The 12,682-nt window shown below is 29.8% G+C and overlaps 1 protein-coding gene across 1 annotated transcript; it reads left to right on the top strand.

Moving 5' to 3' along the window:
- Positions 1-1,283: 1,283 nt before the first annotated feature.
- Positions 1,284-6,583, top strand: LOC108764219 (aminopeptidase M1-B). The gene is made up of 9 exons (XM_018512346.1): positions 1,284-1,464; positions 2,485-2,668; positions 3,100-3,250; positions 3,374-3,455; positions 3,889-4,240; positions 5,730-5,902; positions 6,040-6,351; positions 6,444-6,513; positions 6,563-6,583. Exons 1-9 carry the CDS (start codon positions 1,397-1,399, stop codon positions 6,581-6,583), a joined length of 1,413 nt encoding a protein of 470 aa, XP_018367848.1. The 5' UTR covers positions 1,284-1,396.
- The last annotated feature ends 6,099 nt before the right edge of the window (positions 6,584-12,682 follow it).

Raw genomic sequence — 12,682 nt, 5'->3', positions numbered from 1 at the left:
CAATGCTAAAAATATTACTGAATTAAAAAATGTTTAGTGTTAATCTTATTAGAAGATGTAATCATATATATATGGTTACAAATACAAAACAAATTTAATAACGTCTCTCTCTCCCCCCTCCCTCCTCCTCCTCCTCCTCCCCTCTCTCTCTCTCTCTCTCTCTCTCTCTAACAACATGTCCAATAATTATGTGCATTATTATCATTAGTATATCATTATTATATTATTTCTTTAAACTTTCTAACAGATATATATATTTAGAACGACAATTGAGGCAACATGAATTTAGCACAGATAAGTAATAGCGTAATACTTATTCTGACAATAGCTGCTCTTAATAGTAAAGAACTGTACAGTTCTACTATTCCAAAGGACGAATATTTATCTAATTACGTGATACCGGTGCACTATTCCATACAACTCAGCTACATAAGCAAAAATAGTGATTATTACGAGTTCCTTTGGAAAGATATATTTAATTTAAAACATAATGATGTTTTAAATTATAGTTTATTTCTCTTTCGCGGTGAAACTAGTACAACTATTAATATCCTCCAATCGACTCAAAATATAAGTTTGCATCAAATAAAACTGCGAACAAATTATGAAAATGTAAATGTCACTACAAAGAATGGCATAATTTACGTATTAAATGCACATAAATACGACTCTATAACGAACATTCTAGAATTTCCTTCTCTTTATAAGCTGCTTCCTGGTCTGTACACAATCAAATTAAAATTTATTGGTTATCTAATAGAAAACCATGAAGACAGTATCTTTCAAAATGTTTCCAAAGGAAATACCGTAACGTAAGTAAACGATAAATAGTTAAAAATATATACATATATACATGATGTAATTTATAATATAATTATTAATTATTTTCCTTAAAAATGTATTTTTATATCAATTTTTAATGATATTGTTTGAATTCAATCAAATTGTAAAGATTCATTGTTGTATGATTATATTTAAAATATAATAATTATTAAATTTTAACAGGTTGTTGATAGCTCCACACATTCAAGAACGGAATGGAATGAGACAATTATTTCCTTGTTGGGACGAACCTCAATTAAAGGCCACGTTTAACATTTCAATAAAACATCCTCGCTATTATTCAGCTTTATCAAATATGCCGACAAAGTTCATAACCTATGATAATTATACAGATTCATTACGCACATACTTCTATATTACGCCTCCAATGAGCACTTTCCAAATTGGGATAGTCATGACTGAGTATCAATCCATTAGAGTTAATAAAAACATTACTTTGTGGTGCGATTGTGATTCAGAAGAACGTCGTCCGAAATTTGAGTTTGCACGGAGAATCATAAATAATATTACACTGCATTTAAAATCTGAATTCGGTGGGATAAATATTCCAAAAATGGATCACATTTCAATTCCAAATTTTCGACAAGACGGTATATCGAAATGGGGGCTCATATTTCATACGTAATGTATACGTTTAAATATAAAATATGTTAAACGAAAAAATATTTTACATCAATTAAAAATTTAAAATTGATTAAATTATATATTTAATAATTATCATTATCATATAAGATCATTCGTATACAATTAATATTTTAAATTAAATATGGAATAGTTGCAATTGCATTTCTTTTCTAAAATCAATTCTGTTTTTTCATCAACTGTGCATAAAAATACCAGAATATGATAACAAGAAAATTAACAGTTGCGAGATTTTTCACATTATTCCATGCCAAAATACGCTAGAATAAAGTATTAAATATTTTGTATGCTACATTGACATTTTAATAATTTCTCTTAAATATTTTAAAATATAGAAAAGTTCATGTATAAATAACTAAAAGAATCTATATGATTAAAAATAAATACAGACTATATAAAAAATAGAAATAATTAGGAAACGTCTTTTACGCTTTTACAAGCAACCTTGATATTTATACCGAATTGGGGAGCCTTTCTCTATGACCCTGATGTCAACAAATGTCAAGGTCAAGGTTAAGGGGGGAGGGGTTCACTTATTCAGTATATCTACCATAACCCATTTTACTGTGTGATATCTTCTTAGGAGACTAAACATCTACTTATAAAACACTTTCATATATTTTTATAAATTTTATTCACAATTGCATCTGTCACAATATACAAATTACATTGTATATCAAGTGTTAGACATTTGTAGTACTTTATTAAGAAACACGAAAAGCAAAATCCACTTTTTTAAGAAAATTATTAAGGGAAGTGTACATTTAACAAGATATTACATTCAACATTTGATGTCAAACTGAATCAAATAAAATACAAATAATGTGGTCTCATTGTAATTTGCCATATACACAATTATAAATAATTTAAAATGTCAAATATCTTATATACATTATTAAAACCAAATTATATCAAAAAATGTAAAACAAGTAAATACGTTTTATATAAAAAAAAAACAAAAAATTTATTGCATGTTAAACCAATTATAATAATTTTTAGGGAAGCCAATCTTATTTGTGATGAAACATTGGATCCAATTACGCGCAAAATGGAAGTCGCACGTTTATTAGCGCATAAAATAGCATATCAATGGTTCAGTAACTTACTCAGTTCAGCTTGGTGGTCTAATTTTTGGTTACACGACGCTCTTGCTACTATGTTCGGAGAAGAAGCTGTTGTTAAGGTATTTATATTTATTAATATCGCAATATGAAAGATATATCTTTGTTATATACACCATTTTTATATTTGAAACTTAGATCCGACTGTAAGATCATAAATTTTTCAAAATCTATATATTATCTGAAGTTTGCGACGATGTACTTTTAAGTAGGAATAATAATATTTTGTAAAAATTCTTGTAAAGTAAACTCCTAAAAACCTTTTCAATTAAATGTAAATAAATATCACAATTTTTAAATTATATAATGTCACAATTGTGTGAAAACTCATTTTAATAAATGGATTAACACGTTATTTCTAAACTGAATTATGAAAACTGTAAAATGATTTTAATAATAATATACAAACATGCACACGTATATTGTGTTAGCTCAAATGCGAACATAGCTTTTACATTAACGTTTATGCATAATTATGAAACTTTATTTTTAGAGCTTTAATAATTCTGAAATTTTGGATCTCTTCATAATTCAGAATCAATACGAATCTCTTCATCTGGATTCTCATTTTAATATGAATCCTGTGAAAACCACTAACTTGTCGGATATTAATTCAATTTTCAGTTTTCCTCGTTACATGAAAGGTGAACATAATTAAATAACCTTTTAGTAGAAATTTACACATACGTATATTATAAAAGAAAACGAAGGAAAAGATTAGTTGGAAAAAATTCAATTACGATGTATTAATATGTTTCTTATTGTAGTAATGATTGTTTTACGGATGTTCCAAAGTGCTATTACCGATGAAGTATTTCGAAATAATATCCATGTATATGTAAGCAGACAGTGAGTAAAGATAATATAACAATTAATTACATACCTGTACTATATATATGCGCGCGCGCGTGTGTGTGTGTGTGTGTGTGTGTTTGTAATAAATATATATAACAACTCTTATAGCTCTTAACATTTTTAAAAATTTTCGTAATATATGCAATATTTTATAATACCTTCGTTTCGACTTCATACATTTTTTTTTCAATTTCATTTGTTCATGTCTTTTTTATTTTTTGTCCGTTCATATATTAACTTAATTTTATTTTCGAAAACTAAGCGGCTACATTTTTAAGTTTTTAAATCAGTTTAGGCGATTTTCATCTCTACGTGTGTGATATAAAATTGTGTTGTAGAATTTTATGTATTTATAAGTTAAGTTATAACTCTCGTTTCTATTTTTAATCCATTATGCTGATCATTAACAATAACTTTTTAAATTTAGAACGTTCAGTTCAAAAATATCTTATAATTTTTGGTCCATGAAAGAAGTATTAAATGAAGCATATCACTGTAATTTATCATCGAGTGAGTTCTTAACTTGGCTCCAGTACAAACATTATCCTGTTGTAATCTGGGAACCATACAAATATTTCGAGGTTAACAACATATTATCGCAAAGTTACATTGCAATGAATTACGGAAAGTGGCTGATACCCACAATTTTGAGGGAAATATCGTCACTTTATGTAAATTTTAAGACATGTTTGAAACCAAACGATAATTCTGCCCATCTTCCCTCAACTTTACCTTTTTATGAAGTTTGGATGGTGAACATTCAACAAGCTGGTAAATATACATAAAAAATTCAATACATTTTATTTAATTATGAAAATAGTAAGAAATACTTCTCTGCAAATATTTCCACATTAAGTCGGATAGTCGATATTCCACTATAATAATGAATAAAATATGTATGATGAGTGTTCTCAATATATGAAACGTAGGAATGCATGTACCCAAAAACACAATATGTATATTATAGATGCAGTAATTTTCAATATATTTCTTCATACATATATGTATGAAGTTTCTTTAATATATAGATATTTAATAAAAAGAAGATAAATGAAGAATAGTATTTCTTTCAGTGTCAATCTTGGAAAATTTATAATACAGTTCAATAAAATATTTTTTTTTAATGAATAGGATACTATCGAATCAAATATGATTCAATGACCTTGCACGACATTGCACACCAATTAAATGACACAGCTGGAAATTATAAGGGTGTAAGTGTCATTAATCGTGCTAAAATAATTGATGATGCATTTCATTTCACGATAAATAGTCAGCTCAATGCATCTGCAATTTGGAAACTCACGATATTCTTATCGCAAGAGACAAATTTTCTTGTGTGGTACCCAATGATTAAAGTGTTCGAATATATGTCGATTATAATTCCACTTACCAAATCACAACCTGGTGTCAACGATAATATGGTAATGTCCAATAAATGTTATATTTAAAAGGGATGCCGCAAGACGAGATTTTAGGAAATATCGTCTTGTCTTGAAAAAATCTTGAAATGTACATTTTTGTCTTGATCTCGAACTCGAAAATCTTGTCTCTCTCTTGTCTCGAAATTCTCGACAATTTAAATAATGCGTTGTCTACAATACACGAAGTAAGAAGTAAGAGTAAGAAATTGACCACTTACAATCGATTATTCTTCTCAGATTTGATTGTAATTGGTCAATTTTTTACTCTTCTTACTCGAAATTTTCAAGAATCTCGAGTCTAAAATCTCGTCTTGTCTTTAAACTCTCCGCGCAAATCTTGTCTCGCGCGCGCGATCTCATCTTGAAATTCAGGACGAGACAAGACAAGATTCTCGAATCTTGCGGCATCCCTAATATTTAACAACGGCTATTAGTTGTATCATAAAAAATTTCTGGTTAAAATCACGTACATCAGAAGTTTTTAATAAATTTATTAGAATTCTAGTTGAGATAATAGAAATTCTGGTTGATACATAAAATATTTCTGGTAAAATCTACTAAAATTCTCATTTTTACACCAAAATAATTGTATTATTCATAACAATTACATCTATCAATTATATCTACTAGATTTCTAATAAATTTTACTAAAAGACAATAATTCATCCATTTTCCAATTTTCAAAATCATTTCGAATTAGGTTATTATAGGAAGAATGTAGAAAGATGAATCCCTTTTTGAATTAATTACGATTAATTATCATAGTGCTATTTATAATAATGTACTTCATTACAATCAATGAATATATAAAATATGCGTCATTTAGGAGAAATTTAGAAAATTGTTGGAAAAGCCACTGAAGACACTAGGATATGAAGAACGTCTAATGGAAAATGACTTCACCAAATGTTTAAGACAAGAAATTGTGAAATGGGCATGTATCCTCCAATACGATGAGTGCAAACAATCAGCTCTTTGTCAATTAGAACAACATTTACACGATCCTGCAAGAAACCCGTAATATTTTTCTACAAATGCAATATCTTCATAATTTCGTTTTTGCGAATTTTCGAATTATGACAAAATTTCGGTTCAAACATATAATAAACGATGTTTTCACATGTGTAATTTTATTCTTTTTTTTTTAACTGTAGGCTTTTACCATGGTGGGAGCACTGGACATATTGCAATGGTTTAGCAATAGCTAATATTTCTATGTGGTCAAACGTAGAAAACAGTTTGTTAAAAAAATTTAACCAAAAATCGCTACAGCTCTTGACATGTTCTACGTATAGTGTAAATTTTACGTCTTCATCATTTTTGGAGCTATTCACACAAGATGAAAGACAAAATATTACGATTATTCGGTTATATATAGACACTTTTCATTCAATTATTATGAAACATTCTAACAACTTTAAGACGCTAAAGAAGATATTTAAAAATATTGAAATTGTACAACCTATGTAAGTACATTTTTTTATAAATGAACATTGTGTTTAATAATAATATATTATATATAATAAAATATAAATTTGTACGAATTGATTTTATGAAGACATTTCAACATATTACCAGTACTAGTTGACATCATTAACCATATGTATTCTCTCGGCGATCTTATGAAGGTAAATAAATTCAAATAAAATTCTCTACATTTATCAGTTTTCTTTTTAGTCAGGCTTCATCAGTGTATGATTAATTTTGATTTAGGTTTTTTACTATTTATCTTTTTCTAATTCTTAGAATTGCAAAAAAAAGCAAACTGAACTGAGAATAAAGTTAATTTCTTATTAGAGTAATCGTTTTGAAAACTTATATTAATAACTGCATGATGTATGCAATATGGCATATATGTTTCTGACTGCTTACGTTTTATTCTTTCAATTTATGAACAACGATAATTTATTGCATGCAATTCTGTATAGAACGATAATAAATTGTTCAACGAATATAATTAAATTTTAAAACATTTTTTGTTTTAGATTGATACTTATATACGAAAAATTCGCTATTTAGATTTATCAAATTTTTGGAAAATTAAAAAGAAGATAAATCAAAGATTTGCACAACTTATCGAACATATAAATCATTTTGCTATTAATTAAAACCGTTCTTTAATCTAATTTAAATAAGTACGTAATATATATAGGTTTTCTTTTATATTAGCTCGAATCAGTGGAAAATTACGTAAGCTGATGTTACTGTTACTGAATATATAGTATTCGTTTTGAATATTTTCTTACATTATTTATGTTTCTGAATATATAGTATTAATCTTAAATATTTTCTTATATTGGCTTATTTTTTGTCTTTACTCAATTGTTATAATATTGTTTTCATTAAATTTTTACTTATGTCTGTATTTTTCCGTATGTTTAGTCTTGCTTCATTTGCACATTACTGACTATTTTTCGCCATTATAATGCCATCATATCTGTATTATTTAGCATATTATATAATATTATTATGCGTTTATAGCGCAAAATAATTAATAAATATATCTTAATTATAATGAACTGTTTTTTATACAATTATTTTATCATACATTATTCTTACAAATATCCTCAAAAAACAAAAAAAATTGGAAAGTTTCCACTTTGATAATTTGTGTTTCGTAATTAAAGTATTGTTAGAGAATGATTATCCTTTGAGTTTTATATTTGAGAATATTAACAACCGTTTGAAGAATATTATTATGGCTAGTAATAGGAAGAGGGTTGTTAGTGATAATAGCGTTGATGTAGTACAGCCTTCGTGGTTCACTGTCCCTTTCGTTCGTGGTGTTACTGAGAAGTTTAGTAGAATGAATAACAAGCATATGAGGGTGTCATTTTATAGTGTTAATAAATTGCGAGAATTTATTAGGGTACATAAAGACTCCTTATCGCGTGATAAGAAGTCGAAGGTTGTTTATAAGATTTCGTGTAAGAGCTGCGACGCGAGTTATGTGGGAGAGACGTGTAGACAACTGAAATCAAGAATCACGGAATATAAGAACAACATCCGATGGAACACGTCTGCTCGCAATGTTATAACGGAACATCGGTTGCAAGAGGGACACGATTTTGACTGGGACAACGTTGCGATATTGGACGAGGAACCTTACTACAGGAAGAGACTGATTTCGGAGATGATATTCATCAGAAGACAAACGCATGGACTCAACCTGCAAACGGATATGGAGGGGCTTCCGAAGGCCTACCTCCCGATTATAGATAAACTATAAAAGCTTGAGTTGTTGTCATATCTTGTCAGTTGGTGTCGTTCGTACACAGTAATAAGTCCTTCTGACGAAATTTTTTATCACTTTACAATTTTCATTAGTACTAGCTAATAACTAAAAAATGACTCACTGTGTCTGATACCGACTGGCCAACATATCAGGAACCGATTCTTGAATTATTCATGATAATGTTTGCGATACGGTACTTTGTAATCGTGGTGAGCGTCCCTATTTTCGAGATAATTATTTATATTGTTAAATATTATTAAAGTTCTTTGATAAATTAGTTTCTATATTTTTTAATTCGACATTTTTTATATTTCTCTTCTTTTTCATTTTCCTTTTCTTTCTTTTTATTTAATTCTCTAATAATTGAAATTCTCGATGTTGGAGAGCTCACCATGACAGGATAACTTTTACTTTACATATGTTAATGTGTGTTTGCTTTGAGGAAGGTTCAAAAATGAGTCGAAACATGTAAGCGCGTTTAGTGAATAAAGAAGTTTCACTCTTTATAAGTGTATTATTTGCGCGACGTCTTCTGCGCCTGACTCCTAGGGCCCTTACTCTTTCCAATTCTTTGAACTGTTAACAGACTTAAAGTTTTCAAAAATTTTCCTAATATTTGCAATATTTTAAAATACCGCCTCCGTTTCCCTTTTATAAATTTTTTTTCAATCTCATTTTTTCATGACTTTTTCATTTTTTAATAGCTTTATTAACTTAATTCCGTTTCCGTTAAAAAAGCGGCAGTCTCTTTAAGGATGTTCTGGCTATACAATCCCAGATAAAAGTGACTGAAATTTGAAATTGATGAAATTCTATGCTTTTATAAGTTAAGATATGCACCATATCATGCTCGTATCGTGTAAAGGACTTAAATAGTGCCAGTTAATATAATATTTGGTACTACAAATGAATATATTTGTATATTTTACAAGTTTTGTGATTGTCGGCAAAAAACTTTTGGACGTATAATAAAATCAACGCAAACTCAAAATTCGAGTCAGAACCACAAAATGAATCAACTCAATCGGACTACATGGAAGGACGCCGCATAGTTGAATATAAACATTATGAAAAAAAGATATTTCTAATATTTCCTTTTACCGAATTAAAAATTTGCACAATATCACAAGGATCGTGGTAAGTTCGAAAAATCATTAGTATACTCCTCTGGAAACTAGTCGTGCTGTCATGCGCGGCGACACTGTTGCCACGTTTCGAGCTGTCGAAGTGTGACTTCTAACCAATTCGAAATTTTGCGTTGCTTTATTAATTAATATCTTGATAACGGGTTAGTGAATCGATATGAACTTTTTTTAGAAACATTGCTCAGTATTTTATTTACTCACAAACAAAGTTTCAGAATATTGGCAATGCTGCTTCTTTATTATTTTGTTGATATAAGTAAGAATATGCTGCTTTTCCATAAGAACTCATGCAAAATTAAAAGTTGAATAACTCCTAAACTAGTTAGAGAATCGACTTCAGGTTTTGCACATGTATTAAGATAATAAATAGAAACTATTTATTAAATTTTCAAGGTTTTGTCAATGCTAGAACGTTAGCGCCAGTACATCCTTAAATCCTTAAATCTATCTAGGCAATTTTTATATGTAATATGTGTATAACGTAAAATTGTGTTGTATAGTTTTATGTACAATATATTGTTACGTCCTGCAAACGCAGATTCTTTTCTTTCGAGAGAATCGGCTCCGCCGCGACTACGATTGGCGCCTGCGAGACGCGAGCAGGAGTTCCCTCATAAAAATTGAAAAACAGACCACACAGGCTCCGCGAAAACGTCAATCAACCTGGAAAAATAACAACACTAACGCAGGCCTAAAAGGGACAAGATTATGAAAAATATCATAAATGGACCTAAGTCACGCGATGATAAAAATTCAGGCTGTTATCCTAATTATTGACCAACAATTTCATCTTCAGAAAAACAGGCGCCGCGTCGCCACAAAAAACATAAAAACATGAGATAACGTCTCACAGCTGTTTACTTAGCCATATTTTCCGCGAGGACGACGGAATTCATCACTCGCTTGAAGCAATCTTGCCCCTTTTAGAGAAAACATAAATCATTCCTTTTGTTCTCTAAACCTCTTTTAACAGTGTACTTTAGATTAACAACGATAGGACATCTTAAAAATCATAAATCTCACGCGACATTGCAACTAACTATTGCATCCTAGACAAAGGGCACTACGCCCTTTTTTCGGGGTATAAATAAAGGCCCCGCGGAAGCGTAGAGCCTCAGAAAAATTTTAATAGTTGCCGAACCCACGTCGTCAGTTCGTAACATACAATACAACTAGCGTCAGATACAGTTTAACAGCAGCCAAAGTCACGTCGGAAGTGCGCGAAATTTCAAAAGTAGTCCACGCAAAAGGTTCATGGCAGTTCAACTTCAAATCAATTTCGCCTGTTAAGCTACATATTAGCTGTAAAGGTGTCGCTTCTCTTTTTGCATGCATTTTGATCTTGTCTTCATTTTCCTTTCTGTATTATTTACTGTCATTTGTAAACGCATGCAATAAAGTTATTATTATTATTACGCTGATCACTAATAGTAATTCTTTACTTTAGGTTCAATACAATAATGTCCTATAATTTCTGGGCCAAAGGAGAAAAATTAGGAGATGCATATTTCTAATAAATCATCGTATGAGTTCTCAATTTGGATATGTTATAATCACTATCCTGTTATAAGCTGGGTACGAGACACAAATTACACAGGATTTGTTTTGTCGCGAAGTTACAGTACAAGTAACATTAAGTGACTGATTTCCATAAAATTAAGGGACATATCTTTAAATAAAAATGATGAAACATATTTAATATATCAGATATTAATTCTATCAGAATAACTTTTCCTCAAAATGATTGTTGGATGGTGAACATTGAGCAAGCTGGTAAATATATATAAAAATTTCTATTCATTTTATGTTATTATGAAAATAGTAAGAAATATACTTCTGCAAATATTTGCACATTAAGATATTCGATGTTCCACTATAATAATGAAAATATGAGTGTTTTTTATAAACATATGAGATGTACGAATGCATCCTCTTCGTATATGTATGTATGAATTCCCTTTAATATGAGAAAGAAGATAAAATGAAAAAAAAAGTATTTCTCTTAGTGACAAACTCATAAAATTTATAATACATGTTACGTATTTTTATTAGGATTTTCTCCGTTTTTGAGTCAATGCATTAAAGCAATTTACTCGGGGATCGGAGATTAGGTTGTGCGGTTAATAATGTTCACTGGGAAGTATTGGATAGTTTTTCGGAATACGGGAAAGGATCGTGATTTGAAATGATTTTATTTGAAACCTTAATTTCCTCTCTCGCTGTCTTCGTCCGCCTTTAGTAGGCATGGAAATAATGCAAAATTATTAATATCCAGAAGAACTGCTGTAAGACGGGGGCCACGCTATTGGCAGCGACAATCGTAACAGTCTTTTGGATATGAGATAATTATGAATATTCCGAGAAAGTGCTATAAGATGGGGGCCACGCTATTGGCAGCGACAGTCGCAACAAGCCCTCGGATACTCGTATATATGTACTTGAATATATGTAATAAAGTGAGACGCAGAGCAGAGATTTAGGTTTCAGCGATTTGATGTATATAATATTTTTGTTTAATAATAAAAAGAAAAATATAAGAGTGAAACAGAACAATAAAAAGGAAAATATGGAATGTATTTCTGAGGAAGCGCGTGGATAGTTCTTACCTTGATCAAGTTAATTTCTGACCAAAACTGTATGTAAGAATGAAATGAAATACTAAACTGATTTAACTGTGTCGAACTGAACTAAAAGAATTAACTGTATTAACTGACAAGTAAACCTACCCAAGTGCCACCCGCCGATCTTAATGAAACTTGGCATACTTTCAAAACACCGAAAAATATTGGATATATTTTTGTGATTAATAAATAATAAATGAAGTAAATAAATTATCATTCCATTTGCAACTGATGTATGTAATTGGTGCACCTGAATAAAACTAGATACTGCATTTACAGTAGATGGTACAGTAGATTTTTTATGCTCGTAACTCAACATTAACATTTTTCGTCCAACATACTGGATATGCCAGTTAGAATTTTGGGAAACTGGCATCAGATTCGTAATTAGCTACTTCGAAAACACCATAGTAATTATTTTTGTGAGCGTAGCTCACATACATTTTTGTAAAATTAACGCTACTTAATTGTTAGTTATTAATTTTATATTTTTTCACAAGTCACAAAAAGGGTTAATTTTTATATTGTGGGGGTGGTTTGTACCCCTAAAACGCTTTATGGGGACGTATAAAAAAATACGTATCCAATATTTTTCGGTGTTTTGAAAGTATGCCAAGTTTCATTAAGATCGGCGGGTGGCACTTGGGTAGGTTTACTTGTGAGTCGAACTGAACTAGAAGAATTAACTGAACTGAATGGAAGAATAGAATTAACTGCGCTGAATGGAAGAATAGAATTAACTGTATTAACTGAATTGAATCGAATGTATAAAAGAATAACTGTCTTGAACTGAACT

The sequence above is a fragment of the Trachymyrmex cornetzi genome, unplaced genomic scaffold, assembly GCF_001594075.2.
Source record: "Trachymyrmex cornetzi isolate Tcor2-1 unplaced genomic scaffold, Tcor1.1 scaffold40, whole genome shotgun sequence".
NCBI classification, from domain to species: Eukaryota; Metazoa; Arthropoda; class Insecta; order Hymenoptera; family Formicidae; genus Trachymyrmex; species Trachymyrmex cornetzi.
Note: the sequence above shows the minus strand (reverse complement) of the source record. Positions and strands in the feature narration are given on the sequence as shown.

Excerpts from the sequence above, each read along its gene's own strand:
- LOC108764219 (XM_018512346.1), top strand. The coding sequence starts at position 1,397 with ATGGATCACATTTCAATTCCAAATTTTCGACAAGACGGTATATCGAAA. Across the intron at positions 2,669-3,099 it reads GAGAAGAAGCTGTTGTTAAG|AGCTTTAATAATTCTGAAAT; the intron begins GTATTTATATTT and ends CTTTATTTTTAG. Across the intron at positions 6,352-6,443 it reads ATTGAAATTGTACAACCTAT|ACATTTCAACATATTACCAG; the intron begins GTAAGTACATTT and ends GATTTTATGAAG.